We start from the raw sequence: 25,109 nt of genomic DNA, 5'->3' as shown, positions 1-25,109 counted from the left end.
CCTGTCTGTGTGACTGATTTCTGTTGTAGCTTGGGCATTTGACATGAACATGGATTGGGAGCCTTCAGCAGCCAGCAGTGGCTTTTCTGCTGAGGGTGAACTGCAGTGCATGTCAAGAGCTGCCTCCGGGGTTCAGGACAGGCAGTGGGGGAGAGCCAGCCAGTGCTCCTGTCGCTTCCTGGGAGGGACCAAGCCAGCGCTGGCTTGGGGACCCCTCTCGTCCCCTCATCTCCAGCTAATCACCGCCCGAGACCCATCTCCAGCACAGGATTTCACAGAGAGGCCCTGCTGTGTGGGCAGAGCAGCCCATGGCTCCAGGGCCAGTAAGGTCCAGCTTCCTGGCTGCTGCACCCCAAATACCCAGCTGCAGACAGGGGAGCCATGAAGATGATTCCCAGGTTCTTCACCTGGGTTGACATCCCTGGAAATGTTTTTTTCTGTTTAATTGTTCTGGTTTTGGGGCCACATCCTGGCTCCACACTCAGGAAGTACACCTGGCGGCGCTTGGGGGACCATCTGGGATGCTGGGGATTGAACCCAGGCTGACTGCATGCAAGCCAAATACCCGACCCTCTGTACTACAGCTCAGGGCCACACCCTTAGCCCCCAGCCCCCCTCCTTCACCAAGTTTCTTTCTTTGAAAATTGACCCACTTAACCTGTCCTCATGTCTTAAATTTTCCCTCTAATAATTGGGTCCTGCTCTCAGTACTTGAAAGCAGAAACAGTTTACCTCTTACTTCCCTTGTGGGGTTGCAAATGGTCCCTCTCCACAGGGCTGGGGATGAGTCAAATTTATGCCCCCGGGCCCAGGCTGGTGCCTGGTCCACCTTTGCTCTAGGATCATCTCCTGTCTGGGCTGTCACCAGCCTCCGGTCTAAAATAGTGCTCTAAACCACAGTGTCCAAAGTTTTAAAACATGGATCTCATAGAAACAGGTTAGTGTGATGCCAGTGGGCCGCACGGGTGGCTTATGTGAGGCAGGGAAGAGAGAGATGGTCACTTTCTCCCGAACTAAACCACCTCTGCCACCCAAGACCCAGCTGGGAAGTCTAGGACTGATAGAGTCTGCGATGAGCCCTGATCAGCACAGCCAGAGCCCCGCCAGCCCCACCCCCGCCCTCAGGCCACACCTGATGTCCACTTGATCTTCTGGTATGGGAGTTGACCCCTGCCACCTGACTTCTCAGGAGCCACGGATGCAGGCAAGGACGAGGAATTGTTCTTTCAGGAAGGTCAGTCAGTCCTAGACCTTACCTAGAGTTACCGGGTTCTTGTCTTGCCTCGCAGAAAAGAATTTCAGGAGTAGACCAGCAGTGAAGTAAAACAGATTTTATTTGGAGGTTTTTGAAGGTGAGGAGGGAGGGAAAGCTCTTGCATGAAAGAGAGAGAGAGAGAGAGAGAGAGAGAGAGAGAGAGAGAGAGAGAGGCGGAATTGCTCAATTCCCGGGCTTCTCCAAGGGTGGACAGAGCCCCTACACACATCCTGCATTAGATGTGGAAACATGAATGTACACATCTCAAGAGGAGCGATGCGGGCACCACGTGTGCTCGGGTACCACATGTGCTGAGCCATATGAGCACAAGCAGCACATGGGCTCGGGTAGCATATGCACTCCCTCCCTTTGTTCAAGGTGGCTTTTATAGGGTTTTCCCTAGATGCCCCACGTGGGGCTTTCTAGCTAGATAAGAGTCCATTGCTAGGGTTGTTTCCAGGGAAATAGAGCTAGGAGTGATCTGCTGTGAAACACCTTTTCTTGACCTTTGTTCCTGCTGGAGCTTCTCTCAAAGGGTGGGTCCAGACTTCTCTGGTCTGGGTCAGCTGAGGGTCAATCAGATTAAAGGAAGGAACTGAGGGTTCTCAAGTAACTTCCTTCAGGCCCTTTCTGTAGGGAGGGATCCAGTCTCCGCAGGGTCTGCTGCAGGGGTAGGTCTTATCAGGTCTTGCTTCTAGGTGAGTCAGACTTAGAACTGGTAGCTTTGTTACTTCCCAGAAATTTCATTGCCTTGTTGTGTGTGTGTGTGTGTGTGTGTGTGTGTGTGTGTGTGTGTGTGGTGTGTGTGTGTGTTGGGGTGGGGGGGCTTCCCTTAATCTTCCTGCCTACATCAAGTAGGTGGGAGGGGAAAGTGGGGTGGGGAGGGGAACATTGGTGGAGAGAAGTGAACCCTGGTGAAGGGATTGGGGTTGAAACAGTATATACCCGAAACCCAATCATTAATAACTTTGTGATTTGCTGTTAGAAAATAAAAATAGATGGTTGAATGAATGAATGAATGAATGAATGAATGAATGAATGAATGAATGAATAGAATGTCACAGTTTGCACCAGATCCTGCATACACCGTCCTGGGACTTTGTCCTGGCTCTGCTCTTCTCAGAGATGGCACCTCAGCAGGACCTGGCTCTCACTTAGCTCATCGGCTCCCGCTGCTCTGGTCCTTCCCTTCTGTAACCCAGTTCTCAGAGCCCGCTGAGATTGCAGTCTCGGGCGGCGTCTGGGAAATCAGGTGGCTCCCCTCTGACTCTTGCTGTGGGCTTACTCCTGGCAGGGCTCAGGGGACCTGGTGCGGTGCAGGGGATGGAACCAGGTGTGCTGTGCTGTCCCTCAGACATTGTCATTCCTGACAGATCCCTGGATGGTGTTGAATGGCTTGTCCCAGGCTGCCACTGTGCACTGATCTTTCTCCAGTTTTCCTTTTTTCCCTCTCTTCCTTCTGCCCCCCGCCCCCCGTGGGTCCAGGGAACTGGATGGGGTCTCTCGCCAACCCCAGCACGCCCCTGCACCGTCGGTGCTAACGGATATTCCCCGAATGCCGACTGTGTCTGATCTGCGCTGCTGTGCCTGGCAGCCTCCTCCACCGGGGCCCGGCTGCCCCCTGATAATGTGTTTGTGCCCTAGATCACCCCGGCGGCCTGCAGAACCACCCCCGGCTCCGGACGCCGCCGCTTCCGCACGCACACACCCCCAGCCAGCACCACGCAGCCTCCGTCAGCTCCCTGAACCGGGGCAACTTCACGCCCAGGAGCAACCCCAGCCCAGCACCCACTGACCACTCGCTGTCCGCAGAGCCCCCCGCCAGTGCCGTGCAGGAGCCGGCCCACGCCCAGGACAACTGGCTGCTCAACAGCAACATCCCCCTGGAGACCAGGTGCGGGCCAGGGCTGGGGGGCACGGGCAGGGGTGGGGCGGGGTGAGAGGCAGGAGTGGCAGAGCTGGCTTCAGGGATGTGGACCCCAGTGGGAGAAGTACTGGCTTGGGAGGTCCATGAGCCTCCAGGGCCGGACCAGCTGGGGCCTCTACAGCCATGTCCGATCCTGACTCCCCGGAAACTCTCCTGAGTTGCGGCACGCCCCATAGGGGGAGCTGCTGGCCAGAGAGAACTGACAGGAGAAGGCTCTGGGGGCTGACCTGTGGGCAGGGGCGTGGCCAGGCCCACGAGGCTTTGGTCACCCTCACAGATGTCTCCTCCCCCGCCTTCCGTGCTGTCCTGTCCTGCTTCCACCGGAAACCAGCCCTGACAGGGAGCGTCTGAGGGGACAGTGGGGTCCTCACGACCACACAGTGGGGTTCTCACGGGAGCCAGCAGGGGTTTCAGGAGCCGAGGCCCAGAGAAGCTTAGAACCCAGGCTGCCTGCTGAAGCCTTCTCTGCGCTCCCGCCCCTCCCCAGGCCCTTCCTGCCCCCTCACAGATCATTTTCTCAGCCCAGACTTCTTTCTGGAAAGCCCTCCCTGTCTCTGCGTAGCAGCTGCACTGCACTGTCGCACTGTCAGCCCAGTGCTCATCGATTTGCTCGAGCAGGCACCAGTAACAAGTGTCTCCATTGTGAGACTTGTTACTGTATTTGGCATATCCAATACGCCACGGGGAGCTTGCCAGGCTCTGCCATGCAGGCGGGGTACTCTCGGTAACTTGCCGGTCTTTCCGAGAGGGATGGAGGAATCAAGCCCGGGTGGGCTGCGTGCAAGGCAAAAGCCCTACCCGCTGTGCCCACATACCCAATATGTGCCCGTATCGTTCCAGCCCACAGCTACTTTTGCAAATGGAGATGATCTGTACAATGATTTAAAAAAAAAAAACACACACGATTACACTTAGTAAATGCAGGAGTTAGAGGGTAGGAGTTAGAGGGACGCGCGGTCAAGCACCAGAGACTCGGGGAAGCTTTGCCTGCCCCGTTTTTCTTATTGGTGAGGCATCCCTGGTTGGCAAAGTGGGAACCTCTTCATCCACGGGGAAACCTGGACCTGACTTTCTCAGGCTCTCATGCTTTGTGAAGAGGACACATGTCCCATCACATTTTCAGTAAATAAACCCATTGTGTGTGGGTGCCCTGGGAACTCGGCCTGGACCCTCCTCACACTCAGGCTCAGGCCTCCAGTGACCACTGTCCCCTCACTCTTGCAGAAAGCCCACAGGCCCCACGCGCGCCTCTTCATGAGAGTATCTCTGTGGTTGCCACCTTCACCTCCCTTGTGCCTTTGTCTTGTGTCTGTGTGGCCGCGTGGCCCCAGCAGTGGGAAGGTGGGGTCAGCAGCCCTCGAGAGAGAGCAGGCCGCCAGTGGCCCCAGTGTGCTCCTTGAATGGCCACACATGGCCCAGAGAAGCAGGCCGAGGAATCGTGCTTCTGCTTCCCTTGCTCTCGGCCCCTGCCTCAGCGTGGGCATTCTTTGTCTCCGGTAGGATTCAAGCAGGGCATTCTCTGGGGTTTGAGGGTGCGAGGCGGGGGAAGAGGAGCCTCGGGTGCTGTCTCGATGCTCAGAGTTAGTACCTGTGGAGTGACCCGCTCACCTCTCCCACTGCACTACCCAGTGTCCAGCCTCCTCCCTGACCCTCGCTGCCTTCTCGTGGCCCTTCTTCAAGCCCCCTGGGTTTTTTTTTTTTTTTGGCCTTTTCCTTCCACTTTAGTGTTGAAGTAGGCAATAAGCATCCATTGGAGAAAAGTTAGAGAATGGGAGTAAGCATGCAAACTACCCATATCTACCACCAAGTGTCATCACCACTAACACGTCGGTATCTATCCTCATGTGTGACATTTTTGTAGAGTATCTCTATATATATGCATCATGCTATGTATGTACTTAATGTTTAATATATGTATGTGCATGCATGGGTGCAAGCATGTTTATCAGCATCTCCCCGAGCCTGAGCCTGCTCTTGGCCTTTGCCTACACTCTTGCACACCTGTTTTCGGGATTTGCCCTTCTCCGTACTTGGCCCAGCAAAGTCCTGCTTATCAGCAAAGACCCGGTTGTTTGAGGTGTACTTCCTCTGTTACCCCAGAATTTGGTTCATCTGAAAATGACTTAAAGCTGGGTGGGGGCTGCCCAACACGGCCAGCACAACTAGAATTCATGCTGAATGCAGTTCAGTTCACCTTTGGGCCATGGTTGGTTGATGACACAGTGCCAACAAGATTCTGTTTAAGAGGGATCGATGCTGGGGGCCAGAGAGATGGTGCAGGGGTGTGGCACTTGCCTTTTGTGTGGTCAACTTAGGTTCATTCCCTGGTATTGCATATGGTTCCCTGAACACTGCTCGGAGTAAACCCTGAGCACATCTGGGTATGGCCCCCAAATCAAGAAAATGAAATAAAATGAGAGATTATTGTCCAATCTGGCAGTGAGAACCGCCAATTATTTTGACTAGACAGGTGAAGTGGAGCCAGAGGACTCTGGATCCTTACCTTGGCTTTAACACTGACCTGCCAGGAGAGTTTTCAAACTTGGATTTCCTGTCTATAATCAGGATAAGAATCCATGCCTCTCGGATTGGGAGGAAATAGGTAGATATTAAGTTAAAAGCTCAAAGCACATGCCTGAAACTGCAGGACCCCTATGAAACTATCCCTCTCTCTTCTTTTCTCATTGACATCTGTTTCTCATACTACCCCATCAAAGTCACTCCAGAAATATTTATTGAGCCCCTGCTTGCTGGGAGAGTTGAGTAAGATTCCCAGGAGGAAGGTTGTGCATCCTCTTTTCTCTTTTGAGAAAATGAGTCTTAGGATGAAGTCCCAGTTATAGAAGTATAGGACGTTCCCTTCTGTGATCACCCAGGACCCAGAAACAAGAGTCGGGTCCATTCTGGGCTCAGACCCCTACCCCAGGGCTCCCTGGCTGCAGAGCTCAGCCTTCTGTTTCTTTGGTCTCAATAGGAGCAAAGGAAGATGAGTAACTTCTGCTCTGATCAGTTCAGCTGCATGAGACATGACTCCAGATCCTAGAGGCTTCCAAACCCACCAGCCACTCACCGTGGACAGGGCCTCAGGGGTTCAGGAGGAGGCAGCTGGCCAGCACTGCTCCTTGTGGACAGCTGTAGGCAGCCCATGTGTCTGCTGTAGCTGCTGGGCTGGCCTGAGGCCGAGGGAATCGGTGACATTGGTCTCTATGGGACCCCTCTCTCTCTCATGGGCTCCCTGCTTCTCACCAATGGTCTTCCAGGAGGGAATCTCACTCCATACTTGGGACTCGGGCTGCAGTCCAGAGACAAATGCTGTTGACCCTCCTATAAGCTTGGCCTCGAGCTGCCATGGTGTCACCTACACCACATGTTTGTCAAAGCACTCCCAGGCCAGCCAGGCTCCAGGGGAGGGATGGTAGGTGCACATCTTCAAGGGGGAGGGCCACAGATTTCCTCCCATGTAAGTCACCAGCCCACATCCTACGGTGGATGCATCACCATCTGCAGGGGTCTTAGCACACACTGAGCGGTCGGCAGCTTACCTGCCGGGCTAATTGTCAGTTAATGCACACAGCTGCCTACTGGGGCTTGGCAGGTGAGGCAGTTACGAGAGCAGACCTCACTCGAGGGTAAGTACAGCGTGAGGGGGAAGTGCAGGGCCTGTGCTATGTTTCAAGGCCTCTGGGTCTTGTCCTGTGAGGGGCACTTTGCAAGTAAATAGTCGTGCATGGAAGAAACCGGATTCTGGGATGAAGGGGTGAGACTTGGGTGGGGATAGGGAAGATTTCCCGTGGGATAGATCTGGGGGGCTGAGAGGTGAAGAGTCCATGTCCCGGGCAGAGTTGGGGAGGCCCAAGGGCGCCTCCTGGAGCCAGTGTAGAGCTCTGAATGGCTTGTCCATGTTCTGCCAGAAAGGGGGGCGCGAGGGGGTGTCTCCTGATGCCAGAGAAGCCGTGAGCAGCCCTGCCCTCGATGCCCAAGCCAGTCTTGATTGAGATTCTCACGCAAGTGGCCGAGCCTTCTTCCACAGCGGCGGGATTTAGCACACGTGTCTCCAGGGACGGGCAGGCGAGAGGGAGGCAGAGCGAGGACAGGATTAGCCAGCCTCTCCGCGAGGGCAGAGCAGGGCCCCAGTGGAGGAGGCTGGATGTCTCCGTGCCCACGAGAGCTAGGGGAAGGGGCTGTCAGCCCCACGGTGCTTCCAAGCTCCATTCCAGCAGGATCCTCCGTCCACACCGCAGTGTCACCCACCGAGTTAGATTCAGGGCTCCAGGCTGATCCGCCACCCGCAGGCTCTTGCTGTAGGAGGGAGCACCTCTACGCTCAGGCCTGCGCGGGGAGCCGGGGCCCATTCTCAGCCCGGGGACCAGAAGCCCTGTCCACTTTTCAGAATGTGAGGCTGCCCTGCACATACCACAGTGCTCGCTGGCACCATGGGCAGGGACTGCGCCCTCAGTGAGCCTGGCCACCCCGCATACCAGGGAGATGGACACTCGTCCTGGGTGGGGTCTGGGCATGCACAGCCTTGCGAGCTCTGACAGACCAGCCATGGCTGTCTGCGGGTACGCAGGGGGGAGGACGGTAGACCCTAGAGGGTGAATGCAGAGCCAGCCGTGCCAGGGGACCAAGTGGCATGTGCCCCCGGCATGGGCACATCATGTGTCCCTGATGCCTGTAGCTCTAGAGTCTTTCCAGATCCCCTCATGACTCCCCCACTGAATGCCCTTGTTGGGGGTTGGTCAGGGTGAGGGGGGCGGAGGGTGTCACTTTGTCACCACCTGCCTGGCACAGGCTCAAATCCCAGATGTCCAGGAAGGCAGATCTTTAGCAGGAACCACTGTCGGCCCAGGTAGTTTAGGTATAGATGTTAGCGAATGATACTTCCCACCCCCAGACCTGTTCCAGCCAGCACAGGCAGGACAGAGGGATGGAGTCAGATGGGCCATTTCCTGCTGAAGTGAAGGGAGTGGCAGACACAGTAAGGGAAGCCCAGCTGTGCCACCCTTGGGGCACCTGGCCCCAGGCCCCAGGCCCTTTGCCTGTGCTGTTTGTTGGACCCACCAAGCAGTGACCGACAGCCCACTGCCATCCGTACACAGATGCCTGGCACTTGGGCAGCAAACAAGATGGAGAAAATCCCTGCACTGGCATAGGGGAAAGAACACGTTAAAAAGATTGTGTGTGTCTGCGTGGCTGTGGGGGTGAGTGTCTGTGTGTCGTGTCGTGTGATGGGTGTGGCTAGGAGGGAAGAACAGGGTGGAAGATATCAGGGTTAAGTGATTAAGGGAGGGCGTGATCCAGGCAGATGTTGGGGGCAACAGGCCAGAGGAAGCAAAGGGGGAGCCTGCCGGGGAGGAGCAAACAGGCCAGTGTGTGAGCTCTGACACACATCTGGAGCCCAGGTCTGGTTTCCCCGCTCCATCCATGCAGGAGCTGAGAACCCCCCCCCCCAGCACTGCTGAGGCTCTGCCAGGCAGTCCCTGGGGATGCCCAGTGCCCAGAGCCTGGCTCCGTCCTGTCCTCGCACTGCCCCTGAGGAGGTTCAGGAGAGACACCCCCCGGCGGGACTTGGGGCTTCTCCTCACCGCGGTCTGTAGGGACGCAGGACCCTGGGCAGATCCGTGGGGGTGAGGTGGGGGACAAGGCAGGAGGTGGGATGTGGGGGGCCCTGAAGTCGCACACTGCCCCCCTGGCTGGGCTGCGTCTTGCTCAGAGACCGGCCGCAGGAAGCCCCCGTCTTGCTTTGCCAGCCTGGAGAGCAAAGGTGATAGTCTCGAGAGAGGTTGACAGAATCCAGTCACGTCTGCATAGAGAATGGCCGCAGAGCTCCCGAAACAGTGCAAGATGGAGAGTAGGTGCGGGAAAAACTCAGTAGCATCATATTCACCTTATTTAGCTTCTCTAATACTTGTTCTGTTTTTTGTTTTGTTTTGCTTTGTTTTGCTTGGGAAGGTGCACCCAGCGGTGCTCAGGGATCACTTCTGGCAGTGTTCAGGGGACCCTCTGGGGTGCCAAGGATGGAGCCCAGGTCAGCTGTGTGCAAGGCCAGCGTCTTGCCTTGGACTGTCTCTCCTGCCCCGTCTTTGCTGGGTTTCAATATTTCTCAATTGGCCCTTGGAGCCCCATTTTACAGACTGAGGAAGGAAGGCAAGATGAAGGGTTTAACCCAAAGTCATACTGCAAGAAATAGATGAAGCTGCAGAACAGGGCCTTGTATCAGGCTTTTTTTTTTTTTAATCTCAAGAATTGCTCAAAATCAAAAAGAAGGTCTGTGGTCAGTGGGGCCTAGACCCAGCTCCCTGCTGTCGGCTGTTTCCGGCCCACGCAGTGCTGCCAGAAAAAGGTTCCCACTGGGTCCCTGCGGCCGGGGCTAAGGACAGAGAGCAGGACCCAGGCCACTCTGGGCCGGGAATGCCGTGTAGCAGGCCTGGCTGCCCGCTTCAAAGGCCGGGGGGCATCTTCATAGTGGTAAGGCAGCCGTGCTGCCCTCAGCACTAGGGGACAAAGAGCCTCCCTTCAGTGCTGGCATGCAGCGTCCTCGAACAGCCCGGACCCCCAGAACAGGTCCACGTCCACCTGGAGGCTGTAGGAAATGTGGTGTCCCAGGCCTCACCCCAGCATCCTGGAATTGGAGGGGCAGCACCCCGGAAGTGAGCAGTGCTTTGCTGGTTTTGAGACCTCTGCTTTGAAAGAAAATGGCCCACTGCAGAGGTAGTACAGTGGGTAGGGCACTTGCCTTGCATGCAGCTGACCAGGTTCCACCCCAGCACCACAGAGGGTCCCCTGGACTCTGCCAGCAGTGGTGTGGGAAGGAGGGAAGGAAGGAAGGGAAGGGAAGGAGGAAGGGAGGGGAAAGAGGAAGGGAGTGAGTGAAGGAGGGAGGTAGGGAAGAAGGGGGAGAAGAAGGGAGGGAGAGAGGAAGAGATAGAGAGGAAGGAAGGAAAAAAGGAAGGAAGGAAGGGAGGAAGGAAGAAAGAGAGGAAGGAAGGAAGGGAGGGAGGGAGGGAGGGAGGAAGGAAGGAAGGAAGGAAGGAAGGAAGGAAGGAAGGAAGGAAGGAAGGAAGGAAGGAAGGAAGGAAGGAAGGAAGGAAGGAAGGAGAGGGAGGAAGTGGCTCCGGAACTCTGGGTCCCCTGCAGTTTGGGCCTCACCATCTTCCGCACAGAGGCAGATGCGAAGCCCACCAAGTTCAGGACCAGGTTCGTGTGGGTGGGAGACCTCAGCCACGGCGGCCAGCCCTCCTGGCCTCTGCTTCCCGGTGCTGCCGGCTCCCTGGTGGAGCTGCTGTAGACAGGAAGGAGAGGGCAGTGGCCACCTTGCTCGGTGCTGGGCTGGGTTGGGGTCAGTCAGTCCCCACTGAGACGAGCTGGGACAGCAGCTGCCTGGAGTTCAGGTTGGTGACACGGGCGCCTGCCCCCGCACTGTGGCGTGCACTCGGCTGTGCCAGACCCCGAGAACCACCCTGCCCGCCCCCACCCGCTAGTCTCCTGCACCGCCGCACGGGCCCCTGCGTGTTCTCGACCCGCCTCATCAGTGCATGACTCATCGCTCCATTCATGTCTCCATGTGTGCGTAGACACCTAGGCAAGCAGCCCTTCCTCGGGTCCTTGCAGGACACCGTCATTGAGATGGACATTCTCAGCGCCTCCCGCCACGAAGGGGCTTACAGTGACGGGTAGGTGCCCGCCCCCGTGTGTGTGTCTGCGCGGCCCCCACTGCATGCCTGCCTGCCTGCCTGCCGCCCGGCCCTGGGCTCTCGGGGTGGGCCTGAGGCTGTGCCCCATGCCCAGCCCGGGTTCCTCTCTGGCTCGCTCGTGTGCCCCCGCCCATATTAACAGCTGCCTCGGCCGTCTTGTTAATATGCAGCGCCCAGCATCTCATTGGCTGCCTGCAGCACGCTGACGCCATCTGCTCGAGCACTGTTTGGTTTGGATTTTGCAGCCCAGACCTGACTTTCTGTCCTGGCCCTGGCTGTGGATTCTCTGGCCGGGTCCCCCCGGTTTAGCCTTGACCCAAGAGTCAGCAAGCGTTTGCGAAGCACAGCCCCATTTTCTAGGCAGCGTGCGGCTCTCCCCGGCGGCGGCCAGAGCTGCATTGGGCAGCGTGCCCCGACACCTCCTCTGGCCACAGCCAGGTGTGAGAGCCGCTCTGGAGGCCTCAGCTGGGCCGGGCCGGTGCCCCTGTTCTGCGGGGCTCCCAGCAAGCCCAGAGAAGGCGGCCTGGACTCACACGTGGTCCCTCGAGGCCTGTGCTGCCCGTGGCCAGTGGCGGCCACCAGGGCTCCTGACAGTGCCAGGCCTGGGTGGCAGCTCCCCACCTCCCACACCTTAGAAAGTTCAGGAGTCTGGTTCCCGAGGAGCAGAGGCGCAGCGCGTAGGACAGGTGAGGGGGTCCGAGCTGCTGCATCTGGCAGGACTAGAGACGATTCGCAAGAGCCTGCCGTCATTTCAAGAACAGCTTAGTCTGTCCCCTGGGAAACAGCACCCCTGCCCCCACCCTGCCCAGGAAGGATCTGCACACCAACTTCTGTCGTGTTGGTAACGCGTCCCTGGGTTAGGCTGCCCCATCCCGCGCTGGGGAGACCTGTCCTTGTGCGCCCTGTTTCGTGGTCTGGTGCGTGGTTCTCCATCTCTGCTCCCGTCTCTACTGTGCTCACTCTCTCCCTCCCTCTCTCCTCTTTCATCTCTCTCTCCCTCTCTCCTTTTTACTCTCCCTCTCTTTCCTCTCTCTCCCCTTCTCTCTCTACCATCTCTCCCTTTCTCCTCTCTTCCTCACTCTTTCCGTCCCTCTTCCCTCTCTCCCTCTCCCTTTCCTCTCTCTCCTTTTCTTTCTCCTTTCCATCTCTCTTTCTCCTCTCTCCCTCACTCCTATCTCCCTCTCTCTCATCTCTCCCTACTCTCTCCTTCTCTCTCCTCTCACTCTTCTCTTTCCCCCTCCTCTCTCTGTCTCCCTTTGTCTCTTACTATCTGTCTCTCTCCTCTCTCCCCCCTCTCTCTGTCTCTCTTTGTCTCTTACTATCTGTCTCTCTCCTCTCTCTCCCCCTCCTCTATCTGTCTTTCTCTCTGTCTCTTACTATCTGTTTCTCTCTGTCTCTCTCCTCTCTCCCCCTCCTCTCTCTCTCTGTCTCTTACTATCTCTATCTCTGTCTGTCTGTCTGTCTGTCTGTCTGTCTGTCTGTCTCTCTCTCTCTCTCTCTCCCCCCCCCCCCCCGACTTCTCTGCTTGCTGTCGCTCCTCCCGTGGCCTGTTGGCCCTGACACCCTCTGGCTTCTCTCCCCCTACAGGCATTTCCTCTTCAAGCCGGGGGGCACCTCGCCACTCTTCTGCACCACGTCGCCCGGGTACCCCCTGACCTCCAGCACCGTGTACTCCCCCCCGCCCCGGCCCCTGCCCCGCAGCACCTTCTCGCGGCCGGCCTTCAGCCTCAAGAAGCCGTCCAAGTACTGCAACTGGAAGTGCGCGGCCCTCAGCGCCATCGTCCTCTCGGCCAGCCTGCTCGTGCTGCTGGCCTACTTCGTGGGTAAGCGCCCCCGCAGCCCTGGCCCCCCGCGACTCAGGGCAGGGGCCTAGAGCTGGGGCTGGGGGCAGCAGTGGCTGGGCTGCCCCCCACCCCCGGAGAGGGGCCCGGGTCTTCCCTCTGTAGGACAGCAGGCAAGGGCAGCCCCTGGGAACTGTCCCCACCGTCTCCCTCCTGCCTCCTCCAGGAGGCCGGTGTGAAGGAAGCAAGGCTGGGAGCCCGCAACAGTCTGGGCTCAGTCCAGCATGAAACCAGAGAGGCCAGAGCAGTGGGACCTCAGGGAGGGCGCTCTCCTCGCACGCGTTTGACCTGGGTTACTCCCAGCACCCCATGGGGAGTGGTCCCTGAGCAGGGCCAGGACTCAGCCCTGAAGCTGTGTCAGGACTCCGGGCAGACCCTGTGTGAGGGCTGATGGTGCACCTCAAAGGGCCCAGCGGGACCCTCCTGCACCCCTCGTGGGCCGCAGGCCCAGCTGTCCGGCCTCCTCCCTGTCTCCCCGCACTGCTCTGCCCCCAGACAGGTGGTGGCGCCCGAGCAGATGCACCGAGGAGTCGTCCGCGGCGGTCGGGGCTGTGCCCTGCTCCACTCTGCCCGTGCTCCTAGCGCTCGCAGACCCAGGGGGCTCTGCCGACTCGAGACCTGGGCCCCATGCTGGCATCAGCTGGTTGTCTGAGCTCAGGGAGCCTGTCCCGCGGGAGCCCCCTCTCTCGGCAGTGTGCTTGACAGAGGAGAGGGTCTGGGGCAGGGAGCACGGCCACCCCAGCGCCGGCCACTGCTGCTTGGGGCCTGGAGGAGAGGCGCAGTGGCGGTGTGGCTGCAGCCACACTGCTTTTCTCTCAGAGGCTGAGTGTTTCCAAGCCAAGGAATCAGGAGGGTGACCGGGCGCCGTGCGAGATCGCGTCCCTCTCTTGAGCCTCTAGATGCCGCCTCTGCTTCTGCCGGCTCTCTGCTCTGCTTCTGCTGGGCTTGTTTGGGTCTGGGGCCACACCTGGCAATGCTCAGGGCTTACTCCTGGCTCTGCACTCAGAATCACCCCTGCCAGTGCTCAGGGGGCCCTGGGGGATGGTGGGGATCAAACTTGGGTTGGCTGCGTGCCAGGCAAGTGCCCTCCCCCTTGTGCATCTCTCTGGCCTCTCTGCTGTGTTTATTTTCCTGTGAAGACCATCCAAGCCTTCCGTGGCCCCAGGCCACCTACTTGCTGCTGAGGAAATGGTGTCATGCAGGCTCCTGAGTGGCCGTCACACAGGGCTAGTGGCCACCGCCACAGTCCAGGGCATAGAGAACTTGGATGACATCCAGGCGTTTACGGTCCCGGCCAGCCCAGGGCTCCTGGCTCTGTGGTGTGTGTGGTTGATGTACACGGGGCTGCAGTGAGGGTCTGGGGTTCCAGCACCACCACCCGGCTTACACGAGTATTCCCAGTGCTCCCGGTATGGTGCCCCCATCGCCAAAAGCACAGCTAATGGCAGTTTTCTGTGGATGACCTAATTTCTCTCCCAGCACTGAGAGGACCATGCAGATTTTGTTTTTCGTTCAGCTGACCATACCGGGCACCCGTGTGGAGCCAGGCACACAGGCCTCAGAGGGTGGCAACTGGGCCCCCCTCTGGAGGGCTGTCGAGGACAGAGCAGAGGAGCAAGAGTGTTCAAGGCAGCTCTGGGCTCTGGGAACGCCCTATTCCAAAGAACTGAGGGAGGCTTTAGGGGGAAGGAATGGGGGGGGGTGTGGGTTTTGTTTAAGGGGCGCAGTTTGGGAAACATGACAGTGCTCAGAACTTACTCCTGGCTCAAGGATCACTCCTGGCTCAGTGCTCAGGGATCACTCCTGGCTCAGTGCTCAGGCAACCATGATTAGAAATTGAACCAGGATCAGGTGCATGCGAAGCAAACATTCACCTGCTGTCTTGTTTCTCTGGCCCTGAGATTGTTAAATCTTAAAGTGGGGCCTGGCTTAGGGCTGGATGATGACTATAGGGTCAGGGTGCTTGCCTGCATGTAGAGGGGCTTGTGTGCGATCCCTGCATCCCCCTGGATCCCTCTGCCCACAGCACTGCCAGGTATAGCTCTAGTTTGCTCCCCCGCCCCCCTCCCCCGAAGCCCTGGGGCCCTGAGCGGCACTGAACCATCCACTCAGCTGACAAGTATCCCGCGAGTAGCTCCGGGGGACCACAAAGTAGGGGCTGTCGTTAATCAGCACAGATTGGGCCACTGCAGGATTTGGGTCTAATTGTGAAGATCTATTTGGAGATTAAGTTAAAAAACTTACTGGATGGACAACAGACGCCTTTGGAAGGTTGTAAGTAGTAGCAAGACAATAATCAGCTTTTCAAATATCCGGGTCAAGGAGATCAGGTGTCCTGAGGTTGAGTCAAGAGAGTTTCTGCCTCAAGGGAGGAGCGGTGACGTTTCCGTATAGTGTCCTTGCGGAGAATAAATGCGTCCTCTGGTCAAGCCCCATCAATATAGAAATGTTACCAGTGGACTCCAGATTCCATCGCCAAGGGCCAGGGACACGCCCAGCGTTCTGTCACCTGGAGACGGGCAGCCCATGCCCAGCCGCCACCTCAGGGCACCCAGGCCAGCTGTGCTCTTACTGCTGGTCCCGGGGTGACTCGCCCCTGCCCCCCAGGCCTGCTGAGAAAGCCGACGTGCGCCGTGGCTGGAAAGGATGGCCATGGTGGCCAAGTCAGTGGCTGCAGGTGGAGCTTGTCCCCAGCCCGCCCTTGGCCTCTGGGACAGGGTTGACCATGAGGCCTACTCACTCCACTGGGAAGAGGACGGGAGGGATCCAGGGATTCGCGTCCTGCTGTTGGGTCATAATCATAGGCTCTGCTGACTAAAGAAACTCTCAATTATTAAAAATCGAATTAATTGTCTCGGCCAAGCACAAATATCCTTTCACAAAGATTCCTTTCTAGCAGACCAACTGATCTAATCAACAGGCAAAAGCACAGATATTTAATTAGATTTTTGATGAAAATTTGTGTTTAATTTCAAGTATAATCAATTATTAATTACGGTAATGAGTGAGTCTGGCTGCGTTTACTAATTAACTCATTTAAAAATTATGAATAACCTTTTCATTTGTAATTATTCTCTCCATCCTATCAAGTTCTAGATAAGAATTGCATCAGCTCCCCAGCAGAGCGGGGGAGGGTGCACGAAGGGGCTGGGGTGGGTGCACGAAGTGGGAGAGACCAAGGTGTGCTCCATGGAGCCTGCTGGGCTGCGGGTCTAGACAGGGGTCCTGTGAGGCCCTTGGACAGTGCCTGTTCACGGCTGGAAAGTTTCTGTAGAGGAAGAGGCTGGTGACCTCTCAGTCCTGGAGATATTTGCAGCTATTCTCACAGGTAGCCAGAGAGACTAGAGCCAGAACTTATGACCCACAGGCTACGGGTTCAAGGTGTGACCTTTGGCCTTTTTAGTCCTCCCGGCCTGAGCTGGGAACCTGGGGCCTTCCCAAGCCGGGGGATGTTTTGTCTGGGAGGAGACTCGAGCCAGCACGTTTGTGCGGCCTCACTCACCCACTCTCCCCATGTTCTCACCCTCATTCCATGTCACTCCGAGTACCTGCCTTCTCGGCCCTGAAGAAATCAAATCTCTTTGCTGAGGAAAGCCATAGCTGACTCAAGTGGAAGGTCAGTTATGCGTCCATGTATAAAGCTTGGTCTGGCGAGCCAGTTGTCACTAGAACATTCTCATGGTGGTGGGCCAGGGGAAAGCAGGAGCAGGAACAAGGCCCACTGTGGGCTGTGGACCCTCCCCAGGCCAGCAGCTGCCTTCAGCCGAGGGCACTCTCCCTTGTTCCGAGCGAGGGGCAGTGCTTGTCTTACCACCTTGACATCTCCTAACTCTGAAGGGGATGATCCCTCAGTGTGTGGAGGCTCCCTGGCCCTTTGCTGGCACAGGGTCAGTGGCAGGATCATCCTTGTCCCCCAGTCCAGCCCCCAGAGGGCCCCAGAACTGGAGTCCTTTCCAGCCCCCACTCCCATTCCGAGCTCAGTCCTAAGCACTAGGCTGTTTGCCCTCTCAGTGTTTGGAGTTTTCATCTTGCCATCGGTCTGGTGGTATGTTTCTAATCTTTGGATGGGCACTAATGGTGGTTCTATGAGATGAAAGTTCTAGAAAATTCTAGAAAGTTCCTCATGTGAATTTTCTCAAAGAAGGAACCAGAGCTAAGCAAAGATAATGCACAGGGTCACAAAACTTATAAAGAGCAGGACTTCAGGGATCCTCCTTGGATGGCCTGTATCACCTACAATAGCAGATGTGGAAGTCAGACTCTCTTCAAGCCTGGCTCCATCCCCTGCTGACTCTATATGACCAAGCTGTATGACCTCTCAGTTTTCCTTAGAGCACGTGTGGGCAGTTAGCCCCATAGCAGGAGAGAGAGCTGAGTCAAACCACGGTGGAAAATCGAGGTTCTTTGAAGCCGGGGTTCCTGTCCTCCAGTCTCAGCCCCACTGGTCACATGCTTTGCCACCTTAAACAGGTTGCTGTAAACCGCTCTCAGCCTCAGTTTGCCCATCTGCTCAGTGAGGATAATTCACAGGGCTGTTAAATCCCAGCCAGATGATTTGCAGAACTGTCACCAGGCCTAGAGTTAGCTCACGCTGAAAGTTAGGTGTTCACATCCTCATGAATAGATGGTTCTTGCCGTTAGCATCAGGACTGGGCTTCTGGCCTGGTGCTCCCAGCCTGCGTCAGTCACAGTGCCGCCACTGGAGCCGGCTGGGGGAGCTGTCAGGAAACATTTGTCTGCATGTCGCTCTCTTCCCAGGGAAGCCGCCTCGAGAAGACTCGTTACCCAAAAAGCACCTCTCGTCATTTCTTTAACTAGGACAAGAGTCGATTTTTGCTTCCCCGAGAGTTCCTGTGCCCAGATAAAACTGACAGCTTGCTTGCACGCAGGGTCTCGTGTACGGAACAGACACTCAGCACTGTCGAAGAGCCGTGGATGCCTGCCTGGCTGCCTCTTCAGGTGTCTGTCTCGGAACAGGAGAGACCAAACAGCCTTGTCAGTTGTGCGGGAGCCAGGAACAGCGCCACACAGGGAGGAGGCTCCTGGGGCCAGAGCGATAGTACAGCGGGTCGGGTGTTGCCTGGCACTCCACCCACCCGGGGTCTATCTCCGACGCCCCACATGGTCCCCCCAAGCCTGCCAGGAGTGATTCCTGAGTGCAGAGCCAGGAGTTAGTCCTTGAGCACTGCTGGGTGTGGCTCCAAATCAAAACACCCAAACAAGGAGGCCCCGGGCAGGGCTGGGTGGGCGCTTCTGCCCTCGAGTAGCTGGTGTTCCTGCCAGTGCCAGGACTTCTTGGTGCAGCTTGGGGGAAAGACAGGCTGTGAGGACGTTCCTCGGGAGTCTCAGCTCTGCCCCTGCTGTCTGGGACTGGCCATTCTGTGACTCGGTCCCCACATCTACAATTATTAGTGCGCACTCCCTGCACCCATCGTGCAGTTTTGTTGAGAGGATGTTGCAGAAACCAGGGCTCCTGTCAGAGCAGGGGTCCCTGGAGAGGGAGAGGCAGCCCTGTGAAGCCCCTCCCCAGCTGCTCCACTGAGACCAGACACAAGTGCTGGCCTGAACATCCCATCATGCTCTGTGGGAATGAATGAAGGAGGCTTCTATTCTATTTATTTTTGGTTTGGGGGCCACACCTGGAGATGCTCAGGGTTTACTCCTGGCTCTGCACTCAGGAATTACTCCTGACAGTGCTCAGGGGACCATATGGGATGCCGGGATCGAACCCAGGTAGCTGCATGCTGTACTGTACCCTCCACGCTGTACTGTTGCTCCAGCCCCTATTTGATTATGCTTTAAATTGGGTCCTGTTTCTCACCTCTACCAGCCCCTGACTATGGATTGTCTGGGGGTGGGGGGTAGGGGGGAATCTGAAACTTCACTCTGCATGGTGTTAATCTAATTTGGAAGTGAGAATGTTGCTAAGCTTACTTGCCCCATTTCAAACTGCAGTTAAGAGAGCTGCTGAGTGTTGGAATAGCATTGCAGTGTGTGGCCTGGCCGAGCCTGGAGTCACAGGGCGGCCATGTTGGGAGAGGCAGCGGAACTGCAGCCTCTCCGGCTTGCTGGCGTTGGCGCCCTCCTGCTCTGAGCGGAGTTCAGCCCAGGGCCCAGGGCTGTGTCTGGAGGACGGTGGCTGGTTGGTCCCTGTCCCCGAGGTTCTTGCATTGCTGGGCCTCTGTCCCCAGCACAAAGCCTGGCACATGTTGAATAAAAGCCCTGCGGGATGCCTAATGGTCCCCGGGAGCACAGTAGGGGCTGCAGGCGGGGCCAGAGAGGACTCCTGCAGCAGTGCTCCAGGCAGGAGAGAGGATTGGAGTGGCAGCCCCGTGCTCGTGAGCCCCGTCTGCCCGTGACTCGCTCGGCTCTGACCCCGCAGGCTCCCCACGCCTGGCCCGCTGCTCTTTGGGGCCTGTTGTTCTGAGCCCACGAGAAGACTTTTTTTCTTTCTCTCTTCCCCCCAGGCCTCTGTGTAGAAGCTATGTAGATCTCACTTCACGGCCCCAAGAATGGGAAGTGGAGATGGAACTTGATAGAACCTGATCGTTTGCGGAGAGGAGAAAGTGCTAAAGATGTAGGGTCTTGTATGTTTGCTTCTCTCAGATTAGCTCCTTGCTTCACGCGGCCCCATGGGGAATCGCCAACAGCAAGGCAGAGAGTTCAGTTCTGGAGAAACCCAGACAGACCCAGCCTCACCCCTGGAGGGAGATTTAGGGCAGGGGTGTGGCTGGCTCTGCAGTTCCTTGGAGGGGGGGGGGAGGGGCTGTGGAGAGCAGGCGGGGCCAGGAGGATGCCAGCTCAGAAGCACACGTGGGCCCTGAGGGGGAGTCTCCTCGGGGGCTTCCGGGAGCTGCACATGTGTCCAGATGCCACAGACATTGGCATGTCCTTTTTGAGGCCTGCACAGTTCCCGGAGGAAGGACACAGTGGGCTGGAGTGACCGACTGCATAGTGGGCAGGAGCACGCAGCTGGCCCGAGTTTGATCCTTCACCTGATATGGTCCCCAAACCCCACCAGGAGTGAGCCCTGAGCACAGAGCCAGAAGTCAGGCCTGAGCATTGCCACGTGTGTCCCTCGCCCCCAAAAGAGAAAGGGTGAAATTGTCTTCAAGTGCATTACCTAGGCTCAACCCCTTCTGGAATCACCCACGTTCCAACTTGGGATGTGGGCGATTCTTTGTTTTTGTTTTTGTTTCTTTTTGGGTCACACCTGGTGATACACAGGGGTTACTCCTGGCTCTGCACTCAGGAATTACCCCTGGCGGTGCTCAGGGGACCATATGGGATGCTGGGAATCGAACCCAGGTCAGCTGCGTGCAAGGCAGATGCCCTACCCGCTGTGCTATCGCTCCAGCCCCTTGTTTTGTTTTTATCACCCGATGGCATCTGTCCTATCTTCTTTCTCATATTTCCTACGTTTAACCTGTTTTACTACCCCCTCCTTCTCCCAGCCCCCACCCCTCGCCCAAAATGGGTGAGGGCTGGAGTGATAGGACAGTGAGTAAGATACTTGCTTTGCACATGACCAACCCTGGCTCGATCCCCGGCATCCCATATGGTCCCTAAGCCCTGCTAGGAGTGATCCCTGAGCACAGATCCAGGAGTAAACCCTGAACACCGTGGGGTGTTCCCCCAACCCACCCAGCCCCCAAAAGACAGTAGGATCAAAGGGACGTAGTGCTGGCTGCTGAACATGAAGAAACATCTACAACTTGCAGTGACGACCCCACCCCCAGTGTGGGACCCACCCAGAACCAGAACCCAGTGTCCAAGGGTCCCTCGGATCCAGGCTGCCGGGAGCAACCCCAGGTCGAGAGCAGGGTGGGCAAGGGAAAAGGACCCATCAGCAACCTGCAGGCTGGTCACTCCTCCCCCTGCCTCAGAGGCTGTGCCCACCACTGCCCACACCTGGCCCCTACCTGCACCCCTGGCCCCCAGCCTGCCCCTCCATCACTTGTGTTGATTCATTGGAGTATAATTGACATGCCCCCAAATGAACATTTTTCAGAGTCCCAAAACCCTGTGAATTCTGACCAAAGGGGAACATCGTGTTCCCCCACTGCAGTCAGAGCAGCACGTTCCTACTCCCCCACCCCTGAACCGAACCTCCCCCGAGCCTCTGCAGCCGTTTCTCCTGCCAAGTCCAGTTTGGTGATTTTAAAGCGCCATTTTGAGAGGTCTGGACCATCCAGAGGGATTTAGTTAGTAGATTCGAAATCACAGGTGACCTTCAGCCACCTCCAGACGCTGGCGTGTGATGTGTCACGAGAAGGTGCTCGGATGTGGTTGAGGTTCTAGGAAGGCAGGACCAGCCCTGGAAACATTTCAGGGCTTCCAGGTGCTGCACACGACTCCTCTGGGCCCAAGCACCGCCAGGCAGGTGGCTGGGCTTACCTGGGCTTACTCCATCTTTCCCCCCACCACTCAGCCTGGCATCTCAGGACGCGCGTTCTCACCAGGCGCCCCCGACTCTCCCCACGTCCCTGCACCCTGCTGCTCCCAGCTGTGTCCTGTCGGGAGAGCTCGTGTGGGCCTCTGGGCTCCTGTCCTGCATTCTTAGGGCCGCTCGGGGGTTCCTGGGTCAGAGGAGCTATGGACAGCTTCAGTCACTCAGTGGTCACTGATGGTCCCAGTGGTCACCTCCTGCCAGCGCGAGGCTGTATGTCTCCTCTTGATTTAGAGCAGGGTGTGGGCAGGGGTGGGGGAAGGTTACAAAGAGTTTTAAGGCCCAGAGGAGTAAACGGTTCTTTCCTGGGGGCCCGAGTACCTTGTCCTGTGGGATCTTTCTCAAGAGGGAACTTAGCTGCTTTCATGGCACAGCTTCTTTGCATGCCCTCACCCAACCCAGAGCTCCTGCTGTGCCCTGGGTGTGCCAGGCCCACAGGCCCCTGTCACCACCACCAGCTGTCATCTGTCAATCTGTAGTGCCTGTCTTGCTCGTGCTGGAGCCTCGGTCCCCTTAGGAGCCCCGGGCCCTACCCAGAAGGCTAGGGAGCCGAGCCACATGCGAGGGCTGGGGCAGGAAAGGGGAATGTTGGGTCCAGAGGTTCTTCCAGCGCACAGAGCTTCTTGGATGTCTGGGCCTGGAAGATGAGCAAGAGGAAAAGCTGTTTCTAGAAACTCAAGGAAGGGACCTGGCCATGCCCCTTCCCTGTTCTCGCGACAGTGGTGGGCTGTGAGGATCGTCCCCCTTCCTAGTGAGGGCCACCAGGGAAGAAAGTTGCCCCCAACAGAATGTGTTGAATGTGAGGTCCAAGCTCAGATTTCTAAATCTGAGTTTAGAAATACCTCACGAAGGAAAGGGCGTCCGCCTTCCAGTGTCCGAGTGTTCCACCAGCGCATTCCTGGGTCACCAAAGCTGCAGAGACAGTGGGCGGGAACGAGGCCCCTTAGAGGGGGGCCGAGTCAGGCCATGTGGGCCAGGAAGCCTCCACAGGAGCCAGAGCAATAGCACAGAGGGGAGGACGTTTGCCTGGCACACAGTCGACCCGGGTTCGATCCCTGGCATCCTGTATGGTCCCCTGAGCACCACCAGGAGTAATTTTGAGTGCAGTAACCCCTGAGTATTGCCAAGTGTGCCCCAGAAAGCAAAACATCAAAAAAAGGAAGCTCCAATGGAAGGAGCTTTTCAGCCTCTCAGAGCAGCTTCGGTAGGATTCTACTCCCACCCCACCCTGCAAGTCCTTGTTGTTCTTCTAGACAAATGACTACGAAATAGCATCATTTCGTGGCCAGAAGTGGAGAGAGAGAAACCATGACTGGTGTTGCCGTTATTGAGCAGAGCTGTCCTGGGGCCGGGACAGAGGTGGGCTTGCAGGGAAGACTAGAGGAGGGCGAGAGAGGGGGAAGGGGAGGAGAGATGGCCTAGAAGCAAACATTGCTCTCGCCATTCATACAACAGAGCTAACACCGCGAACTCTGCCCTGCTGAAGTCAGGCAGCAGGAGGAGACTGGGCAGGGTGGGGCCTTCCTTCCCGCTCCAGCTCACACTCGTTTTCTACCGCTGAGTCTTGGCTTCCTCGTGAATCCCTTGGCGCTCAGGGAGGTGTTTGGAGGGCTAAGTTCGAGGAACCCACTGAGTACTCAGCTCATGGAGTGAGCCGCGGTGGGTGCGGGGTCAATGCAAGTTCATGGCTCATGGCTCATAGCAAGACTGCAGACACTGACACTCAGCAGGAGGGCGGGATCTTTCCATCTGGAGTAAGAAGCAGGGTTGTTCCCAGGCTCAGGCCTGCAACCAGAGGGACAAAGCTGGACAAGCGAGCCTCACTACCTTCAGGGTCAGGCCAGGGTTTCACGCATACCATACAAGGTAGGAGCGGACAGTGCAAGCTTGCAGCTGGGGTTTGAACCCATAGTCTGCAGGAGCCTACAGGAGCGAGCCATTGGTGCTCATGTGGGGGCCAGATACAGTCTCCCCAAGGCACCGCATGTTATAAAGCATGTAGCACTATATCACTATCATCCCATTGTTCATCGATTTGCTCGAGCAGGCACCAGTAATGTCTCCATTGTGAGACTTGTTGTTACTGTTTTGGGCATATCGAATACGCCATGGGGAGCTTGCCAGGCTCTGCTGTGCAGGCAGGATACTCTCGGTAGCTTGCTGGGCTCTCTGAGAGGGGCGGAAGAATCAAACCTTGGTTGGCCGCATGCAAGGCAAACGCCCTGCCTCCTGTGCTATCACTCCAATCTAGGAATCTAAAGAAAAGCAAGATGTGGGGGCTGGAGAGATAGTCCAGTGCATTCGCCTTGCACACGGCCAGCCTGGGTTCAATCCCTGGCATCCATGTGGTCCCCTGTATACCCCCTCAAAGTCATTCCTGAGTGCAGGACCACATGTGACCCCAAAATAACAAAAACAAAAGTGAGGTGTTATTCCCGGAAGATGGAACAGCCCAACAAAACAGGGCAGAGGAAGGTGTAGAGAGATTGTGGCTGTTTGGGGCTCGGTGCCCCTGGTCAGGTTCCAGTGTCTGTTGTACATCTCCCTCATCCGAGGCACAAGTCTCTATCCCTGACGGGCCCAGAGTGTAGCCCTGCAGAGACCACCACTGCTTTGAGGCGCTGGCCACCGCCCCCCACGCAGGGGCCCACTGGGCAAAGCATCAGGACGCCCTGCAGCAGCCTCGCCGGCACGCTGGCACCCTGCTCCAGCAGCTGACGTGGTTTGTGTGGAGCACGTGGTGACCTTTCCTCAGGCCACATGAGTGGACACTGAGGTGAGCTGCGTTGAAATGATTGGTTTGAGTCCTCAAGTTGGGCCCAGAAGCAGAACCCATGTCTACCACCACCAGCACTTGTTCCTTGCACCAGGGATGCGTGCTAGAGTGTCCACACCTGAGGATCAGTCCCAACAGGGGAGAAGGTTTCCATCCTGCGTGGGGCTTCCCTTCACCCAAGCTTCCGGCTCCCATCCTGGGGCCTGACTTTCTGCACAGAGATACTGCTCCTGGGCAGTAAAAGTTTTACCTTCTACCAGGCAGGCTCCGAGGGTTCTGTCTGTTTTCTCACTTCATCTTCTGCACAGCCTTATTCATCCCATGCTGTTTGTCGGGTACCAGTGCCAGGTGCAGTCCTAGCTTTAGTTTATCTTCATAGGCGAGATGCAGAGGCCCAAGGAAGCTGAGGCATTGCCCAAAGCAGCATCTGTAGTATTCCTTGAACCCAAGAGTCCCCCAAGCCTGCCCTCCTGCTGGGATCTCTGTGTCCCACCTAATCTGGCTGCAGAGAGGGGGCAGAGAGCTGGAAAGAGACTCGATCATTACTCTGAAGGAAAAGGTCATCCAGCTTGCCCCACGCAAGCTGCTTCTGTTAGACCACTGTGGGCCAGAGATGTCAGGCGGGGCTCTTGTTGGCACACAGTGTGCTTCAAGTTGTAGAGAAAGGAGGTCGAGGTGGCACACACTGCACACCTGAACCCTCCCAGGCTCTGAGCGCAGCCTGCGTACAGCATTTCCTCTGGCAGACGCTCTGCCCACCGGCGTGCAGTTAGGATATTGTGCCCTGGAGCTGGGGTTGCGTTTGGCTCACAGCCTCCAGCATCATTCACTGTGCAGCTCATTCCCTTGAGCTCAGCTCCTCGTGTGTGTCGGGCTGTGTGTGTCTGTGCAGCTGGGCCCATGGGATTCCAGCCAGCCCTGCTTGCACGGGGAACTTGGGAGGTGATCAGATGGAAGGTAGCAGAAGTCAGGAGCCATGCCTTTTTCTTTACCTATACCCGAACTTTCTACAGTGTGTGGCTTCCGGCTCCTTCTGCAGTGTGCATCGGGCCCACCCAGCAGCCCTGTGTGCACCCTCACGGTGCAATCCCGAGGGTCTGGGCTAGTCTTATGTATAACCTTTACATTGATCTGTGCCTTATGTGCTAGCAGTCTTACTTTGATTCA

At 57.0% G+C, this 25,109-nt stretch overlaps 1 protein-coding gene across 6 annotated transcripts in view; it reads left to right on the top strand.

Moving 5' to 3' along the window:
* TENM4 (teneurin transmembrane protein 4) overlaps positions 1-25,109 on the top strand; it is a 708,342-nt gene that overhangs the window by 503,563 nt on the left and 179,670 nt on the right. For 4 of the 6 annotated variants that reach the window (XM_055123102.1, XM_055123103.1, XM_055123101.1 and 1 more), the window contains 3 exons: positions 2,900-3,149; positions 10,757-10,855; positions 12,464-12,699. In XM_055123102.1, the coding sequence (XP_054979077.1) occupies positions 2,900-3,149; positions 10,757-10,855; positions 12,464-12,699 (585 nt within the window). The remainder of the gene's footprint in view (positions 1-2,899; positions 3,150-10,756; positions 10,856-12,463; positions 12,700-25,109) is intronic. The other 2 variants (XM_055123105.1, XM_055123104.1) reach the window with 1 other exon arrangement.

This window comes from Sorex araneus, chromosome X, assembly GCF_027595985.1.
Source record: "Sorex araneus isolate mSorAra2 chromosome X, mSorAra2.pri, whole genome shotgun sequence".
Taxonomy (NCBI): domain Eukaryota; kingdom Metazoa; phylum Chordata; class Mammalia; order Eulipotyphla; family Soricidae; genus Sorex; species Sorex araneus.
The sequence above is the reverse complement of the archived record's forward strand: the minus strand, read 5'-3'. Positions and strand labels throughout refer to the sequence as shown.